Source organism: Tachypleus tridentatus, chromosome 7 (assembly GCF_004210375.1).
Source record: "Tachypleus tridentatus isolate NWPU-2018 chromosome 7, ASM421037v1, whole genome shotgun sequence".
In the NCBI taxonomy this organism is placed as follows: domain Eukaryota; kingdom Metazoa; phylum Arthropoda; class Merostomata; order Xiphosura; family Limulidae; genus Tachypleus; species Tachypleus tridentatus.
In genome coordinates, this window is record NC_134831.1 from 53,078,611 (window position 1) to 53,100,662 (window position 22,052).

The following is a 22,052-nucleotide window of genomic DNA, read 5'->3' on the forward strand; positions in this document are numbered from 1 at the left end:
TAGTGAAATGTGTTTCATAGAAATAGTGCGAAATTAATTATCAACCAAGGTGTATCAATATGTTGAAGGAAGTTTTAATTTGAAAATTTAACAAGAGAAGTATATTAAATCATATATAACTTTGTTTTCCTTAATACATATTTAAAAGTTGTTAGTTCTTACACGCCACGCATAGCACCTTCGTCCTTTCCAGGTGGATACGTATAATTGTTCAATGACTATACAGCATTTTGATCATGTGACCAAAACGGTCATCCATTTTGTAACTTTCAGCCAGTAGGTACGAAGACCGAATATTTAAGATTCTTCGGTTCGTTGGCATAAATGGCGACGCTTAGGCTTATGGACTATCAAAGTTTGCGTTTCAAACGGTAGCCAGCTGATGTGGATAAAACAATTTAAACAGGTATTTAAGTATTTAAAATTATTTGAAATGGAATGTTTTTTTATGAAACTATTAAGTGAGAGAAATAATTGTAATACATGTTAGTTACTACTTTGAACTACTTAGTTTTACTAGTGTTGTATATGAATATTAGTATTAAAATCTCAATTCCAAATATTTCATTTGATTCTCGAGTCTGTTATTTGCATGTTAACCTACTTAAATATTTTCATATTTAAGTTTAAAGATAGAATAATTTTTTAGTGTCAAATACTTACTCTATTGAATTAAAGTAAACAAATATTAAAATGTTAAAAATGGGACATCGTGAATTTAAAATTTAAAAATCATTTTGAACGATGGAAAGACTAAGCTTAAGGTTAATTCATTTGTAGGTTAAAATGCACGTAAAAACTTCAGTTACTTAGAAAAAAAATCAAAATTTTGTAGGAGAAACAAAATTTCAAAGTTATCCAATTATCATGCGATAAGAAACACGATATTTGTTCTTTAAATTTTTTGTAGGTTTTTTTTTATCATTTTTTCTACAATGATAGTGAAACCTATGAAATAGATCACAAAGAAAAACGTGATTCGAGAAATAAGATTGATGTAATGATTTGTTAATAATAGCAAGTATTAACTATTTCAGTGCTTTAAACTGTTGACCATTTATGGAAAACGTGTGAACACAGTAGTTTGTTGTATATTTCATGACACGTTTTTTAAATTGTTGCTAAAGGTGCCATTTTTTAACATTTATCAATTTAAATAAGGTTTCAAATTTTAAGTAGAATATTTTTCGTAAGTTGTAATGGACTGTACTGCATGCTATTCTTTTACCTTGTAATGGTAAATTATTTTATCTGTAGTGTATCATAACCTGCTGAGAGAGTTGTTAAACATGTCTTGTTAAATGGCTATTTTAATATTTTTAATCTCATTTAAGATCTGCCATAATAAATTTTGCAGTTGATATTTGTACAAGTTATACCACATAGACAATGCAGTGGCAGGAGTTGATACTTCTAATCTAAAAATGTGAATATTGAAGGCTACTTAAATTAGAGAATAGTAACATCTAGAGACTGATTTATCTTGAAGCTCAGTGAAACAATCTGAATAAAAGTTTTGCACAGGAAGAATAAATATTCATTGCCATTTTTGTTTATTGTTGATTTGCAGGTGTTTGCTGTAAACTGCTATTAATTATAGGTATATAAAACTGATTTTGAAAATATTATTATTGTTTGAGGCTATTCAATACTCAAGTGTTTGGACTGTTGGATAATTTATTATTTGAAAGATTTTTCTTGGCTGTGAGATTTCAAGTAACTGCAAGCAGATAAATATTATAAATGCAGTTGCAACTAAATTTTTGCCTAACTTAATCATTTATGTAATTCTTCTCATTACATTTGTGGACTTTTGGTGAATATTTGTTTGGGTGTAGTGTATATTTTATTGAATTATTTAAGGTTGTTGATGTTATGTCAATATAATGTGCACTTGTTTTAGGAGAAAACTTAATTTTTCTGAAGATATTATTAGATTAATATCATTTTGAATTTTTTTGTACCAGTGTTCAAGTTATACATATTTGGAGTTGTAAATTATTTATAGTTTTATAGCCTTTTGTTAATGATATAATGTACACACTATTTTGCCATGATCTTCTATTAGAATATTGATTAGTGTGTGATCCAGATGACAACCTGATTTAGAATTATTACATTCCATGTTTATTAATAAAGTGACCTGAAACTAGGCTTGAATAATCTAGTGGTACCATTTCCTGTTTAAGAATTAAATTGGTTTACTCTTAGAAGTCTACAGGTACATCATACAACTAAACTATTTGTAAGTACACTACCAGTTCTGCCAGACCAGTTGTAATTAAACTGTAGTACAGTCTATTCACAGCAACCTCATTTAATTTTTTTGTGTGTGCTAGAGATGTTTTACATTTATAGTGCATTCATCTATGGGTATAAACAACAAAACAAGCAAACATTTTTATAAATTATTTTTTTTTTCTTTGTAAGTGCCAAGTATTTGTTTTAGTGTAAAAGAGATGAATTTAGTAGGTTAAAAGGTACTGTTGCTTTCCAGTTCTTGTGTTAAGTGTATTGTAACTTTCACTGTGTAAAGTAACTTTTCCATACTTAAGATAATATGAGTTTATTATTTTGAATTTGTGCTAAAATGTCTTTAATTGCTTGGATTTGATATGTACATTATACTAGCTGAAGTGTGGTATGTGATGATGGTTTTTGTACATGTTAAATTAAGTGAATTAAGTTCATCTTATAGTTTTCAATGCTTTATCCATTCCCATCTTACTAAAATGATAAATTCAGTATTAGATGCAACAATAGATCTTTCTATATTTTTACAAAAATGTGTGCAAGATTTGCTAAATGTTTCTCATTGCACACACAAAAGAAATTATTTTATAATGAAAGGTGGTAGCATTAAAAGAAAATAGGATGTTTAATGTTATTTCTAATTGAAATTATTTATTCTTAAGACAATTCCACATCTGGTTGTAATTGGTATGAGAGAGACTTTTTGTTTAAGATTGGATATTTAATTCTTTTAAATTTGAAGACCAAGATGCAGATGTTACTTATTTGTGTGTCAAAATCAGCTATGCAACAGTTGAAAATTCACCAGATTTGATTGAAACTGTTAATAATATTCATATATTGTGATTCAGTTGTGCTAAATATCTTCTCTATTTTGCTTTTTTGTGACAAATACAAATAATCTTTTAATGTTAATAAATATGAAACTTGAAAAGTTGACTTTGTATGTTTCTTTCTTCTAGTCTGTTATTCTTATCAATGAAACCAAAGAAAGATACATGTATGGATAATCAGCATGCATCAGAACAGGAGGAGGAAAAAGAGACCAAGTTATGGAGTTCGAACTGTAGAAATCAGCCGGGGAAAGAATGGTTTTGGTTTTACAATTTCTGGACAAGTACCATGCATATTAAGCTGTATTGTCACAGGTAGTCCTGCAGAAAAGGCTGGCCTTCGGCCTGGGGATTTTCTCATTGCTGTGAATGGACATAATGTTTCGAAAGCTCCACATGATGACGTAGTTCGCTTAATTGGTAACTCTAATGGAGTTTTGAAGTTGCAAATTGCAGAAAATTATTACTCAGACTCGTCTGATGAAGAATTTGTTGCTGTCACCCGACCTCGACCAAAATATCCTCATCGTTTAAGAAGACATCATCAGTTCAATGTGTGTCGTGCAGAAAAAGTTGTCCAGGATCTACAGTCAGGAGCTTTGTTTGTAGACTTACCAGGTGGATCAACTCCTCATCCCAATCAGAAACGTCATTCAAAAGATGGAGGAAATCTTCCAATTGATGTGACACTCAACATGGGCAGCAGGGCTAACAGACCCTTACTAGATCTTATTTTACAACATAGGCTCCGAGGATCTGGTTCTAGAAGTTCAGGTTTAATTGGTTCTCCAGTTGGTGATCTAGGAGTTAAGGTCATATCTAAAATCAAACAAACTCCAAATTCGGTGAAACGGAAAGATCAGAAGTTTCCAAAAAGCCAAAGTCATCCTGATCATCTAAATATATCTGGTGTTACAAAGCCATTTCATTCAGTCTTCACTGAGCAAGAACTTAACAATATTTTATACCCAGCAGGAAGCAGGCAGTGTGACCAGGAAGACAAGGATGATAGTTCATCAAGTAACATTATCTTACGCGGCTGTTGTTGGCTACTTGGGAACAATTGAAATGCCCAAAGAACCCCAGTTGCAGAGTTGTCGTCTTCAGGCCATTAGGAACTGCATTCGAAGGTTAAGAATAGAAAAAAAGGTTCATACTTTAGTTCTGTTATCAGTTTTCTCTGACAGTGTTGTTCTTACTAATCCCCATGGTTTAACTTTAGCAAAATTTCCAGCTGAGAAGATTACTTTTAGTGGAGTTTACTCTGATGATAAGAAGTTCTTTGGTCTGGTCACTACTCATAATATTAATGAAGATATTGTTGAAGAAAATAGGGTTTCTCCTTCAGCACTCAGTAGTTCATGCCATGTATTTATGGTTGACCCAAAACTTCAACCTCATCACCAACACTTGAAGCGTGCAAAAGCTTTCCATCTCTCTTGTACATTAAATCCAGTGACTAATCGATGTAAAGAGTTTCCTGAATCTGCAGAACCCATTTTACAGGTTATAACAGGCTTGTACAAAAGTAGACTTGGCCTAAACATTGATGCTGCACCTGGTTTGGTTGACATTGATGCTCACATCTCTCCTCAACCCAGCCACACAAGTAGCAATAGCAGCAACAGTGACAGTGGAATAGGTTTCAGAGATGAAGGTAGGAACATTAAGAAATCAGATTAATTGTTATTGTAGATAGACTAAGTTTGGAATTTCATGTAGTTTGCAGGCTACACAATTTGTACTAGTTTGAAAAAGTTATGCTAACTGGTCAAGTCTCAGTAAAATTATGTATTACATGTAGTTAAAGGATTATGGTCTCTTAATCAGTAGTTATGTCCTTAAAAAAGTATTATTGCCTAAATATTTGTCCATGAAAAATTTAAAAAATATTATATAAAAAGGAAAACATGGCATGTTACATAAATTCAGTTGAGGTTCTCTACATGTATAGCTAAATGCTATCATATGTATAAAGCTAACTACAAGTTAGATTTATTAATTTTCGGGTGCACATAAATAGGTTGTTGATATTTTACAATTCAGGAACATTAATATTTCAAAACACACTATTTTCTTCTAAACATATATTAAGAGATCTCCAACATATTGAAACATTAACTCTTGCTACCATCTCTCATTTGGGGACAACTTATCCAATCTCAGTTACAACAGTCCTAACCTTTTGAAAGTGTGATTATCTATAAAGTAATCTTCTAACATGTACTTATCTATGTTTGTAATAGGCAAGTCTACAACCACTTCCATAGGTAGTTACTCTGTCAATAGGAACTTGTACCCCCTGGTGTGGATTCCTGTACATGGTGAGGGGACCTCCCAGGGAAGATTCTGTTCTTTCAGTTTACCTCCTTTGGGATCTAAACATCCATCCATGTGTTTGCCGTGTGTGGCAACCCGTACAGAGGAGGAGAGGATTTTGGTGGTTGAAGTGTCCAACCCTAACACACCACTTTAGCCTTGAATTCCTAGATGAGCGGCCTTGGGGTGGACCCCCTTGGGTCAATCGGCTAGTCCACTTTGGCTAGGTTTTACCAAGTATCAATGTTGGATGTTCTCAACAGGTGTTGTGAACATTGTATCTGATGCTGGCATTTGGGTATTGTGCTCATGAAACCCTGGCGTTGCTACAGTGTCCTTGTTTGACATTGTAGTGCGTCCCCTCGTAGAGCTCCATGGTGGGTGGGGTCAGTGGCCACCTAAATTTCCCCTTTTTTTATGGATTCTCTAGATAAAAACTCAAATAGTGAAAAAACAGTCCACAGGTAAACTACTATGTCTTGACGATTCTAAGTAGCTATCTTTAACATCTGTAATATCTGTTGTACCTCATTTTCTTATACTACATTCTCTCTCAGACAACCTTTAAGACAAATGTCTCCCTTTTTCATTCAGAAGGGACTTGCTGGCTCTCCAAAGTCAGTAAAGAAGCTTTGATCTGGTGACTTATTGGTGGAAACATCCACATCTCAACACATTGAACTCCTCTTGCATTCGAAGGTCATTGGGGATATACCTATTCAGGTTACACCTCATGCTACTTTGAATTCATCACAAGGAGTTATTGTTGAGAGGAATTTGAAGAACATTCCCGAGTTGGAGATTCTTGCTGGTTTCACCACTCAAGTAGTTTCTGCAGTGAGGTGTGTCTCCACTTGCAAAGGTGGAATTACAGTGTCGACCAATATTCTTGTTCTGACATTTACATCATCATGTCCACCTGCAACCATTAAGGCAGGTTATAGTAATTGCAGGGTATGGCCATATGTCCAAACCCTCTCCGATGTTTCCAGTGTCAGAGCATCTGACATCTTGTCGTGTTTCACTGACATGTGCTTGTTGTGGTGGCAAGGACCATGATGCCTATGAGTGTGAAATGGACCCTCATTGCATCAATTGCACTGGTTCTCACCCATCCTACTTTTGTTCTTGCTCTAAATGGTTGGAAGAAAATGGGGTGCAGCATTTGAAAACTATTCATAACATTAGTTATCCTGAGGCTCGAAAGTTGCTGTCCACCACTTCATCTCGGATGTATGCTGCTGCACTTTGTTCCACAACTACAGTGGGAGTGCAGACATATTTCTCTGTATTTCCAAAAGAATCATTCTCCAAACAAATGAAAAGTCTTTTGACCTCCATGGCTAAAAAAATTGATGAATCAAGTTCAACACCTATTTGTCTCTTACATACATTTCCAACAAACCCCAAGATCCACATCCTTTGGTACCAGGTACAGGCATCTCCTTGGATACATCATCTTCTCCCACCCCAAGATGCAAAACAATCATTCGTTCATGTCCTCGGTCACTGGACTCCCAACATCAAAGACCTGCCCAATTGACCCAGGGCAGGATCCATTAAGGTCGATAGACCTCCATCAAATTAGGACAGTAAGGACAAAAAAGACATGGTCGTAAACAGAAGAGCTCTCCATTCAATTCACCTGTAAGAAAATAAAAATGGCCACATAGATACAATAGAACTGTTGAGGTTTACGTTCTAATCTGGATGACATCAAAACACTGATTGCTTCCTACTATCCTGTATGTCTTTCCTTACAGGAAACGTTTCTGAAACCTACTGATACAATCACCTTTCAGTGGTTTTATTTGTACAGAAATGACAGGCTGTGTGATGGACGAGTGCATGGAGGGGTGGCACTGTTTGTTGATCAGCATGTGCCCACCCTGTCTTTGCGACTTGACACACCCTTGGAGTTCGTAGCCATCTGTATTTCCTTGGGTCATACCATAATTGTTTGTTCTCTCTACCTGTTGCCTGGAGAGACCTATGATCAATCAGACCTTGATGCCCTCATTGAACAGTTGCTGTTTCCCTCTTTAATTCTGGGGGACTTTAACAGACATCATCCCCTTTGGGGAAGTGCTGATATTGATAGGAGGGGTTGCCCTGTAGAGCATATGCTCTCTCATCACAACCTTTCTTTTGTCAATACTGGTTCTTCTATTTATTTACATGCACTTAGTCAGTCCTTTACTGCTATTGATCTCTCAATTTGCTCCCCTTCATTATTCTCTCATTTTTTATGGAAGGTTGACAATTATCCATGAGGCAGTGACAATTTTCCTTTAATTTTGGGAGAGACTGGCTGTGGTCGATGCCACCCAACCTGCACTCCCAGGTGAAAGCTGGATCATGCAAACTGGCCCTCTTTCATTGCTCTCGCAGATCTTTACCCTGCCATCGTCTGTAAGCCATCAGTAGACAACTGTGTGGCAGCAGTAACTGACTGTGTTATACAAGCAGCTGCTCAATGTACTCCTAAAACCTCAAGTTTTCCACTATATCTTCGTCTGTGGTGGAATCCTGCCTACCATATGGCACAGAAGGCTCAAAAATGGGCCTGGGATACTTTCTGTACATATCCCACACTCTCAAACCGCATCCCTTTCCAGCAGGCCCATGCACATGCTCGATGGGTAAGGCGTCAAAGTCAGAAGAAATCTTGGATTAAGTTCACAACCAGCATATCTTCTACCACTAGCTCCAAAGTCATATGGGACAAGATTTGAAAGGTCAGTGGGCAACATAATTTTGTCATCCTCTCATTCTTGCTGTCTGATGGCCAGGAAGTAGCTGATACTCGGAACATTGCCGACACTCTAGGTGAAAGCTTTTGCCAGGTATCTAGCACTTCTACTTCTTCCTCCACCTTCTTAGCCCTCAAGAGTCAGGCAGAGTGATCACCTCTTTCCTTTCAAGCTGATTGTCTCTGTAACTATAATCATACCTTTACACTGGTGAAACTCAAATTGGCCCTTCATCGGTCTGGCAGTACATTGGTTGGACCTGATGATGTACTCTATGAAATGCTGTGCCATCTATCTCCTTCTTCTCTTGCTATTCTTCTGATTGTTTTTAACTGGATCTGGCAGGAGACTTTGTCCTGATGCCTGGTGCCAGGCTGTTGTCTTTTCTTTCTCTAAGCCTGGGATGGATCCCACGATTCCTTTAAACTACCGTCCGATTGCTTTGACGAGCTTTCTCTGTAAGACCTTAGAGAGGATGGTTAATGCTTCTCTTGTTTGGTTCCTCAAATCAAACAACTTTATCTCGCTCATCCATTGTGGGTTCTGATAGCAGCAGTCCACTATGGACCACCTGATTCAACTTGAAACATCAATCAGATAAGCCTTTCTCAAATGAAACATCTTGTACCTATATTCTTTGACATTGTGAAGGCTTATGATACAAATGGAGATGTGACATTTTGTGAGACCTCCAGTTATGAGTTACATGGCCATTTGCCCATTTTTATTAAAAATTTCTTAATGGACATGAGATTCCTAGTTTGGGTTCAACACTTTTCCGTTCTTTTGTACAGGAGCTTGGAGTTCCTTAGGGCTGTGTTTTGAGTGTTACACTTCAGTATAAAGATTAATGCCATCACTGAACAACTCTCTCTCTCACTGATGCAAATGGGCTCTGTGTCAACAACTTTCACATCTCATGTCAGTCATCGTACATGAAGTATATTGAGTGGCATCTACGGACTGCCCTCAATCGTTTACTGGAGTGGACCACAGCAAATGGCTTTAACTTATCTCTCTCTAAAACTGTTTGCTTGCACTTTTGCTGTCAATGGGGTATTCACCGTGATCCTGAACTCCATATCTGTGAAGTTGTGCTGCCTGTGGTTTCTGAGACAAAGTTCTTTGGGCTTATCTTTGACCATAAGCTGACCATTATTCTACACGTCAAGCAGCTAGGGTCAAATGTACAAGAGCACTGAATATCCTCCATGTCCTCTCTTCCATCAGTTTGGGAGTAGATCGATGTTCTATGCTAAAGATATATCGTGCTCTTATTTGATTGAAATTCGACTATGGCCCTACTAGAACCTTGGCCTTAAAGATGCTGGTCCTCATTCATCATCAAGGACTTAGGCTCTGCACATGGGCTTTCTGCACTTCCCCCAGTTTAGAGCATATACATAGTCTCATGAACCTTCTTTACACCTCTGCTGTTTGCAACTGCCTTTATTATATGCTTCAAAACTTTGTTTGTTACCAAAGTATCCCACCTGGGGTTGTGTTTTTTTTTCCTCGGTGGGCCATACTTTTTCAGAACAGACGAGCTGCCATTGCTCCTTTTGGCCTTCGTATCCAGGCGCATTTGGTTGAATTGGGTCTGTCCTTGGATAACATTGCTGTATTCACTGGTTAGCCCATCCTACCATGGCTTCTTGCAGTCCCCAAATGCAACTTATCTTTGAGTCATCTGAGAAAAGCACACATTTCTAATTGGAAATGCTGTTTGTTATTTGCTGAACATTTTTCAAATCATCCTTCCATTCCTATTTTTGCAGATAGTTCGAAATCAGGCGACTCTGTGGGCCCTGCCATGGTTTCTTATGGTTAGGTGGTTATGTGCAGAATCCCCCTCTGCAGCTTCTGTGTTCACTGCTGAACAGTATGCTATTTCTCTTGCCCTGGATCACATAGAAGCTAAGCAGTACTCAAACTGCACTATTTATACTGACTTGCTTAGTTCTCTACTGGTTCTGGAATTGCTTCATGTTAGTTCACATGAACTTGCTGAAGGCCAACTTCCTCACTGATATTGAAAACTAACTGGCCCATTTCTCTTTAACATCTACTTCTATCCAGATATACTGGATACTGGGTCATGTTGGTATTTGCAGGAAAGAACTTGTAGACACTGCAGCTAAATCTGTCTGCTTTGACACTATCACTGCTGTGCCTGTCCCATACATGGACTTTGGTCATATATTTAAGGCTTGGCTCTGTGCCAGCAGGCAGTTGGCTTGGAGTGAGCAACGTGAAAACAAGCTTTTCCAAATAAAACCTAATATTAGGCTCTGGATGTCTTGCTTCTGTAAGGATCCGAAAGAGAAAGTTGTTCTAACTGGACTACACATTGGTCACAGTTTTTTAACTCGTCGTTTTCTTTTATCTGGAACTGATGCACCAGAGTGTAGTCTGTGTAACACTCAGGTCACAATAAGCCACATTTTACTATCTTGCCGTCATTATGACTCTCAATGATGGAAACATTTTAAACATGTTCTGTTCCAAGATTTGTCCATAACATTACAGTGTTATTGGTGATGGAGACACTGTCCACCTTGGAAATGTTTTTAGTTTTTTAAAGGCTATTAATTTTTTTAATGCATTTAAGTTTTTTAATGTATACATTAGACCTTTTAAATGTGATTTCCATTTTGAGAATCACAGTCCATCTATTTCGATTTGAAATTAGAAAATGGCCATAAAGTGAAAGTAATCGAAACCAGGAATGGAAAGGCCAACTTCAGGTGACTAACACTGCTGTTTGAACTACCAATTAGTCATTCTGGCAAGTTATGATTAAAATTTTGCTACAAGTCTTTTAGAACTTTTATTACTTTACTTTTTGAAAATGGCCATAATGTAAAATAACTCAGAACCAGGACTGGAAAGGTCAACTTCAGGTGACTGACAGTTGTTTTTGTATTTGCCTGTTAGTCTTCCAGGTGAGTTATGATAATTAGTTATGCTACATAAAGTCCTTTTGCAACTTGTATTACAGTAGTTTTTCTCTTAATGTTATAGATTAGATATAAACATTGGTTTTAATGCTATTTGTTTTGCTTTACCTTAATTTCCTTTTATGAATTTTACTAAATTTAATTTTAACTTTTTACTGGATGTTTGGCACAGATAGCCTAGTTACTTTGTGCCATAAAACACTAAATCAACCAACCAGTCAGGAAGTTGTGTGGAATGCAATTTACATTATTTTTCAGAATTTTTTTTTCTAATGTTAGTGTTACCAACAATAGTAACTTTGTTATACCCTGTCCTTTCTTTAAGGTAATTTTCATTAATAGCATTTGTTAGTATATTTATAGTGACAAATTTTAATTATTTATAAGAAATGTTTCAAATTGTAAACTTAGTTTATGAATTTAAAGATAAGATAAATCTTCAAAGCAAGTACATTTTTCATGGTATTGTAGTTTACATTTGGACATTGGCTCACACAAGTAATCCTTTTATTACATTGAGCAAACAGTGTTGAGTAGAATGTCTAATATATGTACTTTTGTTTAATAGTTTATTACTTCTATTTTTATTGATTATTCTATATCCTAATAATCTTGATTTAGTATTTATTATAAGGATTATTTCACATTGTTTGCTTAGTTTGAGGGCTTAGGACTGAATTAAACCTATTAAGCTAGCTGAGCTCACTATAACTTTTGCTGCTCTTACTTGGACACACAGTGGTGGTTAGAATATTTAATATATCTACTTTTCAATAAAGGCTTCTTATTCAATTATTTTTGACACATTTCATTGTTCTTTTGTTTTGTTTTGTTTTGAAGATGCCTATTTTCTTGAGCATATATTATCTCCATTATCTCTAAAATGGACATTGTCTGACTGATGAATATCCAGATTTCTATTTCTGCTAAGCTAGATTCTTTGTTTAATTTTGTAACTTGACTATTCCAACATAATGCTTTGTATTTCTTTTTTTATTCTATGACTATAATGTTTGTCCCTTTACCAATATATATCAGTTATGGTTGGATAGAGGTGGTGGCTGTTATTTAAAAACGTTTTAATTTTGTAGTATCCTAAAAAGTTTGAAATTCACCTCAATCTCCCAGAACTTGAACAGTATTCATATTTTCTCACAGCTCCTATCATTCTACACTGGCTACATTGATATGTGTTTAGTGTTCTGCTTTCATTGACTGAGGCTTTGGTTTGAATTTGAAGGCTTTTACTTTCTTCTCCATTTAAGACTTTGGTCTCTTTATCACTTTTCTATCATTTATGACTTAATTTTCTGGTGTTAGCTGATAATTGATATATGATAGAAAAATGATAAAGAAAAGACTAAAGTCTTCTCCATTTAAGAATACCCTACTGCCCTTGGGAGTTATGAGAGGTCAAAGAAACACTGGGTTTCAGAAGAGCTGCATCCAACCTTGCACCAATTAATTTTTGTTTTGTTTTTTAAACCAAATTACGAGACCTATTTTCACTGTCTTTAAAGTTGGAGATCATTTTCTTAATCTTTTGATCTGGCAAAAGCTATGACTGTTATCACTACTGTCCTTGTCAGCACCAAACTTATTTTTGAGTGCTGGCCCCAGCATAGATGGATTAACAAGGGTAGTCAGAAAGTGCATAGTTTCATGCACAGTGGCTGTACAGATTGGAAGTTGAACATCTTGTAACCTTGTACAGTTTAGGTATTCAAGTGAATAATGGTTATCGATGATGACATGCCAGACAGTAGCAAAATTTTGGTCACATTCAGCTAGGTGTAATACTATCTGTTGGGCTGATGCATATTGGACCCGTCAGTTGCACAACAAGAAGTACTGTCATTAACCATAAACTTTCTGCCAATAGTGTAGCCACTTGTAATTTGGGCAGTTTTTTTTCAGTATGGAAATTATATTGTTGTCATGATATCTCAAAATGTTTTTACATTGTATATAAATTTCATGAAAATCGGTTAAGTCCCAGTTTTTGACTTCTGATCCCTGTCACCAAAGCATGTCTGGTTGATGGAGAGATCCTGTATTACAAATGTTAGACAGTAATCAAGTTTCTATGATTTAAGTAAAAATACATTAATTTACATATGATTAATGCTGCTCCCAGTATTTGTACAGTAAGTTTGGTGCATTCAATTAACCCCTTTACAACAGATCAAAGGCTATGCCATCATGTTTGTTGGCTTTCATTCAAAATTTTATTGAACTAGTATTTTATGAATACATGTTAATAAGTTTGAAATCAAATTTTAGATTATAATTCAAACTTTAATATTATGTACGAGTTAATTTCTTAATTTAAAAGTAAATATGGAAAGAATACACCTAAAATAGATTTTAATGAGTCACATGGAATGTTGAATGCAGTACTGTTTAAAATTAGATGTTTGTGATATCAGAATACTAAGTCTATAGCTTTGTACAATTATGAGTTCAAATTGCTAATATTAAGAAGCTTAGGACATAAAATAAGAACCTCGTATCTTTTTATTTTGCTGAAGTATGGCTTATATACTGAATCAAACACAGTGGCTCCCTTCACCTCTTTTCATTTTTGAAAACAGTCCCTTATATACACTTATACAGGGTGTTCGGGAAAGTCACTGTGCACTTGTATATTTATTAACAGACATGTTTCAATATAGAATACAGGAGGTAAATATGAATGAAAATTATAAACAGTGTTGAAAGTGACCTCCGTTGGCATCAATACAGGCCTGGATTCTTCTTATTTTGTTTCTAAACACTATCAGTTGCTGGCTTGAAATAGACTGAATAAAATATTATTACAAAACTGCACAGTGACTTTCCAAACACCCTGTATATGATATGTGAATAACCAATCATCAGCTTGTAATGTCCCCAAGTGGTTTTCTTAGCCATTTTAATTTGTGAAAAGTGTACCACAATCTTTCAAACATAGATGCCATTGAATGTACCTTGTGTCTTTAGAGTGCTCATAATTTCATTTCTTAAATCTAATTACATCTTAGTTACTAAGCTTAATATATTATAGTGGTATTCTATGGTATCAGTATAGTTATTTATGATTTTGTTATTCAACTGTTTATACAAAACCTAAAAATAATTGATACTCCACATGCAAAATGTTTAAAAGGCTTAGCTACCAATGTCCAGCAGCAACTGAGTTCATAGGTCATAATGAGAAGGGATAATCATTTGCTTTACTTCTTGATTTATTGTTCTCTACTTTAAGAAAAGTAACTTTAATTTATTTCTAAATAGTAATAGTCTATATACATGTATATATGTATAATAATTGAAATATGACTGTATATTATAAAATACTGGTCCACTAAAACACAGCCAAGACAGGGAAGACTATAGATCAGTTTTATATTACATGAATTCACATACACTGCATCAATGCAAGTTGTGTAAATATAAGCTAGTCATGACTGCAAGACCAATGTAATAATAAATAAATATATAGCTTTATGAGACTTAAGCTACTTAGACTAAACATTTGTATTTTTGTGTTATGATATGCAGTTATTTTAGCACGAAAAAAGCATAATTTATATTTCTTAATTTTTTTATGATGGTAATGTAGCTAGTTTAGTGACAGACCTTACATAGCTAGAGTATAGAACATAATATGAAATATAAAGCCTTACTGAAAACAAACATTTGAAATACATTTAGGAGGTTTCAAAGATTATGCAAATAATATTTGAAATTTTTGGGATGAAGAATAATTTTCTTAATCATAACATGAAATAAGTTTGCACTCAGACTAGAAATGAAACAGTATTTTCACAAACAAATCTTTAGTGAAAAATATTTCATTAAAAAATCTGATTTTTTGTGTACATAATTTGTAATTTTTACTAAAAGTTTACCAGATTTTGTGGAAATACACATTCTGTATCAAAAGCTGTAATGCAAATAATTAACATGTGGAACTGTAAATTAAGTTGTGTATTTTATACCGACCAAAAGGGTTAACAGAACTGCAGCTGACTTGAGAAAAAAAAGAACTTTAAGTTACCATTTGAAGCAGTTGAATAATCATATATTTTTAAAATTTGTTGAATAATTAAACATACTTCTAACAGAAATAATAGTAAATTATTAGTGTTGTTAGCATGTATTTTATGTTTGTATTTATTCTACTATAGTTTGGTACAGCAGACATTCAATGCATTTTATTGAAGCAATGTAGCCCCAAAATATACTGCCCTATTTTTCATCATAATGATCTTCTCAAATGCATGGAAGGAGCTGCTATGTAAAATGTTTTGTTTTTAATACATCTTTTGTTTAAGTCATGAGCAATTATATAAATTAAAAGACTGAATTTTCCATGAAGTAACATTAAATGTCTGGCTACTGTTTAAACATTCAGATGGATACACATATCAAAGAAAAACATTTATCAAACCTGAAACTGCTTGAATGCCACCTGACAAACTGTCAAACATAGTCCAAGTGGTAACTTTTATTTACTGATTATCATAAATGATTGAAAATGCAAAAGAAACTCCATGTTTAGATACTTTAAAGCAGTTGATAAAGTGAAAATTGTATAGCTTTAGCATATTAATTTTACCTGAAGGCAATGAGAAAGTAGCTTCTACTATCTCGATGCACAATTATATGTAATATAAGCATGCCTACAGTACAAGATGTTGCAATGAACTTTGAAGTTTACTGAATATAATTGTAGAGATTGACTGTATCTTCTGTAGTGTTAACCAAGTAACAAATGGGTATGGAATTTGAGAAAAAACAAACATCTGGTTCAAGGGACAAAATTACAGAATTGTTTTCTTAAAAGTCTGCTTATCTTCCCCTGTCCCACAAAAGAAAGTAGAATACAACTTTATTGTTAAATAAAAGCAAAACTCTATAAACGGTGAAAAACAAATTCTGAGATTTGCGTATTGATAAAGGGAGATAAAATGCATTTACAAGCCATTTTTTTATAAATTTTGTCTAAATTATATATATGATGTTGATCATATCGTATTAAATGCATTATTTTGCAGACACAGCACAAAGCTATCATGCAGTCAGTTTTTTAGTAAAATTAATAAAAAAAATATTTTTCTAAAAAGTGTGATTTATAAGATATAAAACGTGTTTTTTATTATACTTTCTGTCGCCAGTCATTATACTTTCTGCAGTGTAAAATTTGTAAGTCAGATCTGTGTTACTATTAATAATCATATTTGAATTTTGTGTATGTGTGTGTATTCTGCATTTTTGCAGATGTGAAATGAGGTGTGGGATATGCATTAAGTAAATCTGTTACATAAGATATTAAAATATAAAAAAATATATGTAATTACAACTAAAATATAATACATCAGAAAACAATTTAAAGAAACAAACAAGTCAAGAAAACAAAAATGTAGCACAATTGAAATAGTTGAATTAAAGTAAGTTTAAATCTCGTGAAAACCATGTGTTATTTAGGAATTGAAGAAAATGTTTACGTATGTTTCTTTTATAAGTTTAGTATCATGTTTGACTGTTGAGAGAATTTTGAAGTCAATTTCCTGTTTCTGTATTGTGCTGATAGGGAGGGTTTGTAACCTTCCTTCTTGTTTTTGTAGATATGCCCATGTGTTGACATGCTTGTACTTTAAGATTACTTTTAAGTTTCACCAATACATAGGGTCATTCCTTAAGTAATGTCTGATTTTAGGTTCAGAAAAAAGATTTTATTTGTTTTTAATATTATTTAATCGGTAATATATGTTCTATTATTATTAATCACTTTCTGCCAATGATTTACAAGCTTCTGAATGCCACTACTACAAAATTCTTGGGGTTTGGAGGAAAAGAATGTAGAGAGGTTAGTTTTGACATCTTCATGTGTTCCAAGCTCTTTTTCATCAAAATTGTTCTGCAAACTTAAGAAAAGATCATAATAAAATGGGGCAAGGTCTGGAGAATAAGGAGGATATGGAAGTTTTTACCAGTTTAGCTCTTCAATCTTTGCAGATGTGATGCTTGCTGTATGGGGCCCTGCATTGTCCTGGTGTAACACAACATCTTTGCAATTGATCAAAGCAAACCTCTATTTTTTTTCATTGCAACATTCAAGTGCTCTAACTGTTGACAATAGAAGTCTGATGTAATCGTTACATTGGGTGGCAGCAACTCAAAGTGGATCACACCAACAATATCCAACCAAACACTTAACAAGACTTTTCTAGGATGGAGGTCCATTTTGGACTGTGCTTTAGCGAGTTTACCTGCACTGAGCCATTGTCTGCAGCACTTAACATTTTCATAAAATATCCATTTTTCATCTCCAGTCACTAAACTGTCCAAAAGGTGAATTACATTCACAAGAGTGCAGAGAAGTGCAAACATCCACTCTTGCTCTGAGGTTGGCTTCTGTCAAATCATGGGGGGACCCATTTTCCAAGTTTGACATCTTTCCAAGGTGTTGCAGCCAGCAGCAAGTCATCATTAAACTCGACAGGATGACCTGAATGTGGCACATCACTTAAGCTGTAATCATCTAATCTGTACTTTTGAAATTGCCTTTGTCATTTTCTTTCATTGAGAGACTCCACACCATAAACACCTTGAATGTTTCGTGTAGTTTCTGCTGCACTATTGCCTTTTTAAACATATAAAGCATTATGTGCCCAATGTGCTCCTCGGACTCGTCCATCTTCATAAGGGTTTATTTTATTAATGATCTGAAAAAGTGGAGTTTGGTTAGTTTCTTTTATTTGTCTGAACATTTTTATACACGTCCTACTACATAGTTTCATTGTTAAAGCTTTCTACAAAGACAGAAATGATGATGTGCTTTCTGTATTAAATTTTTGGACATTACTTATGGGATGACCTGATAGGACTAAGTCTCTGCATGTGTTATAGTGGATGAGATGTGAACAATGGACAGTTGGCAAATGACCTTTGTAGCAGAAAAAATTTCTAGTCTGAAATTTTATTTCATAATAATTTTTAGCTAAAACTTGGGATAATAAGTGTTAAATTTTTACTTTTTGTAACAAGGGAGCTTTTTCTCGTGAGATATTGTAAGCAAGTGTATAAGGGAAGTTTGGGTACAGTGGGTATCTTGGTTTGGCAAACGACTTCATTAAGAAAGAGAAAGCTATTTTCTTGAACTAACTTTTACCACTGTGTGGGAATTCTTATTTGGACACAAAGTGATTGTCAGGAAATTTTAAGTTAAGTAGACTAGAAATACAGATTTAAGAATAAGTTTTCTACGTGTTACTGTGTAAGTAATGGTTGTATAAATCATGTACATGCACGTTTAATTAAAAAGGTTTGTGATCACACTAAAAAAAATGCTGCTATATCTGTAAGTGACTGCATAAAAAGTAGAGGAAAAGTTTAGTACATGTTTGTAACTTTGAAAATTTGAAAACAAAGATTTTTAATTCTTTCATCAAACTTTTCATACACCAATTATTTATAATAAATAGAATGTTTTATTTATCTTTATTATGTGTTATTACAGTGGGAAATGCCAGTGATCGTGTGCTTATTGTTGATGTTGAGAACTTTAACCGCTACAGAACCAACAGCTTGGATCGGCAGACATTATCTGTCCCAGCACTAAGCCTCACAAGGCCACCGTTGAGAATGTTACCAGTATCTCAAGAAAACAATTCTCAAATATCGAGTAGTCAACACCAAAATAATGAAGGGAATAAGAATAGCTCTCCTCAAAATGTTCCTGATGACCAGTCAAGTAGATTGACTGTTCGAGCTATGCCTGACCCAGTTGGTTTGGAAAGGGCTAATGTTTCTTTGAATTCAGAAAGACTTGATGCTCAGACTAACCCAAGCAATATACGTTTGAGCATGCACAAGTACATGCAGCAGCAGAATCAAGGAAATTTTCTTGTTCCCCAAAACTACCAAACTTCTGGCTTCTCCAAATCATCAGTAGGGAATAGCCAAGATAAATCAGAAGAATGTGTTGTAAAGCAGAAACAGATTTTGTCTGGTTTCCATAACACAACCAGCCAGCATCTTGCAAACTATAAGCTGAGTCCTAAAGTGTATGGATTAGACCCTGTCACACTGGTGACCAATAAGTCTGAAATTAAACAATTATGTGAAGGTGGTGATACCAAAGAGCCACTGGTCTTGAGTGAAATAACTACAGAGAATTTAGATGAACAAACTATATTAAATGTTGAAAACCACAAAGACTGTGGTGACTGTAAGATTTATGACAGGGTTGTGGAAGGAGCAGAAGATGGAGATGAGAGTAAAACAGCCAAGACCTCAACACAAGATGAAAACAGCAGTGAAGATGGCTGTCCTAAGAAGGTAAATTTATAATCATCTGAATAGTTGAAAAAGTATAGTAGTAGTTCTAAGTATAGGCTTAATGTTTACTGTTGTAATGCTAGAAGTATAAGAAATAAAATATAACTTTAAGGCACTGGTTGGAATGGAAAATTTTGATTTATGGGAATAACTTAAAAATGATTAAATGTACATGATTTTGATTGCAGAATTTCTTTGAAATATAAGGTTAGAAGTTATGGATGGAGTACTAAAGAAGGGGCAGGAGTGACTTTATTTGTAAAATGTGAGTTACATCCTGTTGAAATTGGGGATATCAAGGGTAATAGTAAGGAGATTGAATCAATTTATGTTTTTGTTAATGGATATAAAGGGAAAAGGCTTTTGTGGGAATTTGTTACAAACCATCAAATCATACTGATGAAAATTATCAATAACCTTTATGGTGAGATTTAAGATTTCAGCTGTGAATGAAGTCATGAGTGGTTTTAATTTCAGACATATATTGGGAAATGCTAGTTAAACTAAAGGCCTGTATGATAAGTAAGATGCATAACCAGTTAAGCCTAACTCATTAGCTAAACTGTAACTAGTTAATCAAACTTTTGTTTTCTACTTTGATAATTTACACAATCTTTTTTGCAGCTTTCTCTTTTTCAGAATTCACCAGATTTTTTTTTTCAAGGTAACTTTTGGTTTTATTAATTACTGCAACATACTTCAAATATAATTTGCATAGTGATACATTCAGTTTTATCTATACCATATTAAAACCAGCTTCAATTTTTGAACGAAATCTTATTGAATGAAAGTGACCCCTATATGATAATCTCTACTTTATTCACTGGTTACAACATATCAATTAAAGTTTTTAATAGCATGTATTTTGCAGCTTGTGGCTTTATCATAAAGTGAAAGAAGTAATTTTACTTTGCTCATTTACATGCATATGGAAGATATGCCATCTGCCTGAACATTGTTTATATATATATATATATATATATATGTGTGTGTGTGTGTGTGTGTGTGTGTGTGTGTGTGTGTGTAAAGTCAGTGGAAGACATAACATGCCTCTTTTTTCTGTTCTTTATGTCATGTTCAAATAAATATGTAATTAACTATATTAAATGAAGATTTTAGAGGTTGATTGCTAGCACTTGTGTATGCTGAAGTAATTATTTTTCTGACAATTTACAAATAAAATTTTGATTTGTATAATATATTTTTATCTAGAGCTATACTCATTTTCTGCTATAAATAGTATGAAATATATATATATATTAACATTGTACATACAGTGTATAGTAGATAAAATATCTTTGCTTGTGATATTCTATCAAAGAAGATTGCCTTTTCAGCATGGTTAGACTTGGTGGTTTCTTGGAGGTAATACTTTTATGATGCACACATCAGTGGTTTTGAACATTTGGAATTTCACCACTATACAATAAATGTTGGGAACGTAAACTAAATTTAATCTTTTTCTTATCTTCACTTATTTGGAAGAATTTCCAAATGTCTGACATTTATTTTTTCTCCGTATTGATGATTACTGTAGACTGAAGTAAGCATCATACTCATCACATATTTACTGTAATGTCAAGACTACAACCCAAACAAAATACAGCTCTGCAGTGTTTCTTTAAATTCCTCACCAAATTACTCATGTACATATGCACACCTTACAACCCAGAATTGTACCAAAAATCATGTAACAAAATCATGCTGTGTAGTGTGGTAGCACTGGAGATGACAGTAACTACAAATAGATACAGTAGCAAGCAAGGAAACAACTTGTGCAAAAATATCATCAAAAACTATAAAATTCAAACTGTTTTCAGTATGTCTTTACTTATCTAACTAATGATTATTTGGTTAGCAATTTTGTAACTGATTATTTGTGGTTAACACAACAATTTAACTGCTAACATTTAATTGTTTAATGACAAAGGCCCTAAGACAAGTCATGAGGGAGGTTTTGAAAACTGTTCAGATTGGTTTTCTTTACTAATTGTTCAAGGAATCTACTAGAAATAATGCTATTTTAGATTTGTTAACTTCTAATCTAGAAATTGAGAGGGTGGAAATTAGGAAACATCTGGGTGTAAGTGCTCACTACTCTGTTAGATGTGATGTTTTTGTTTCATATGGGTAAATTAAGAATAATGATAACTTGTTTACAAATTTTGAAGGGATGCAACAACAATTATCTGTTGTGAATTGAGCAGTTGAGTTATTTGAAGATACTGATCAAATGTGGGAACTGTAAGTGATAACTTTTTAAATATTCATAATAAACATACTCTTTTATAGAAAGAAAATAGTGGATTGATTTAAATAATAGTTTGATTTACAGAGTCTAAGAGAGAAATTAAAGAAAAACAAATCTAAGAAATTTTAAGCAGTAATCTTTACCTTTTGATAATTGATAGATGGAAACAAGGAAAGACAAAGTCTCTGAGCCAGATAGTATTTCCCCACAGGTTTTGAAGGAGGTTAAGGATTGGATATGTGAGGCATTTGCTACTAGTTGTTTGTAAGAAGTCTTGAATAGTGTGCATGTTTCAATGGATTAGAAGTTATTTAATGCCATTTCTCCTTTTAAGGGAGGTGATAAAAATTGTTCC

General features: G+C 34.0%; 1 protein-coding gene across 1 annotated transcript in view; it reads left to right on the top strand.

The window, feature by feature from the left end:
• Positions 1-247: 247 nt before the first annotated feature.
• Positions 248-22,052, top strand: part of LOC143255665 (regulator of G-protein signaling loco-like) — a 102,401-nt gene continuing 80,596 nt past the window's right edge. Inside the window, 4 exon segments of the mRNA XM_076511700.1 lie at positions 248-406; positions 3,216-4,132; positions 4,134-4,743; positions 18,626-19,446. Of these exon segments, the coding sequence (XP_076367815.1) occupies positions 3,269-4,132; positions 4,134-4,743; positions 18,626-19,446 (2,295 nt within the window). The 5' untranslated portion in view covers positions 248-406; positions 3,216-3,268.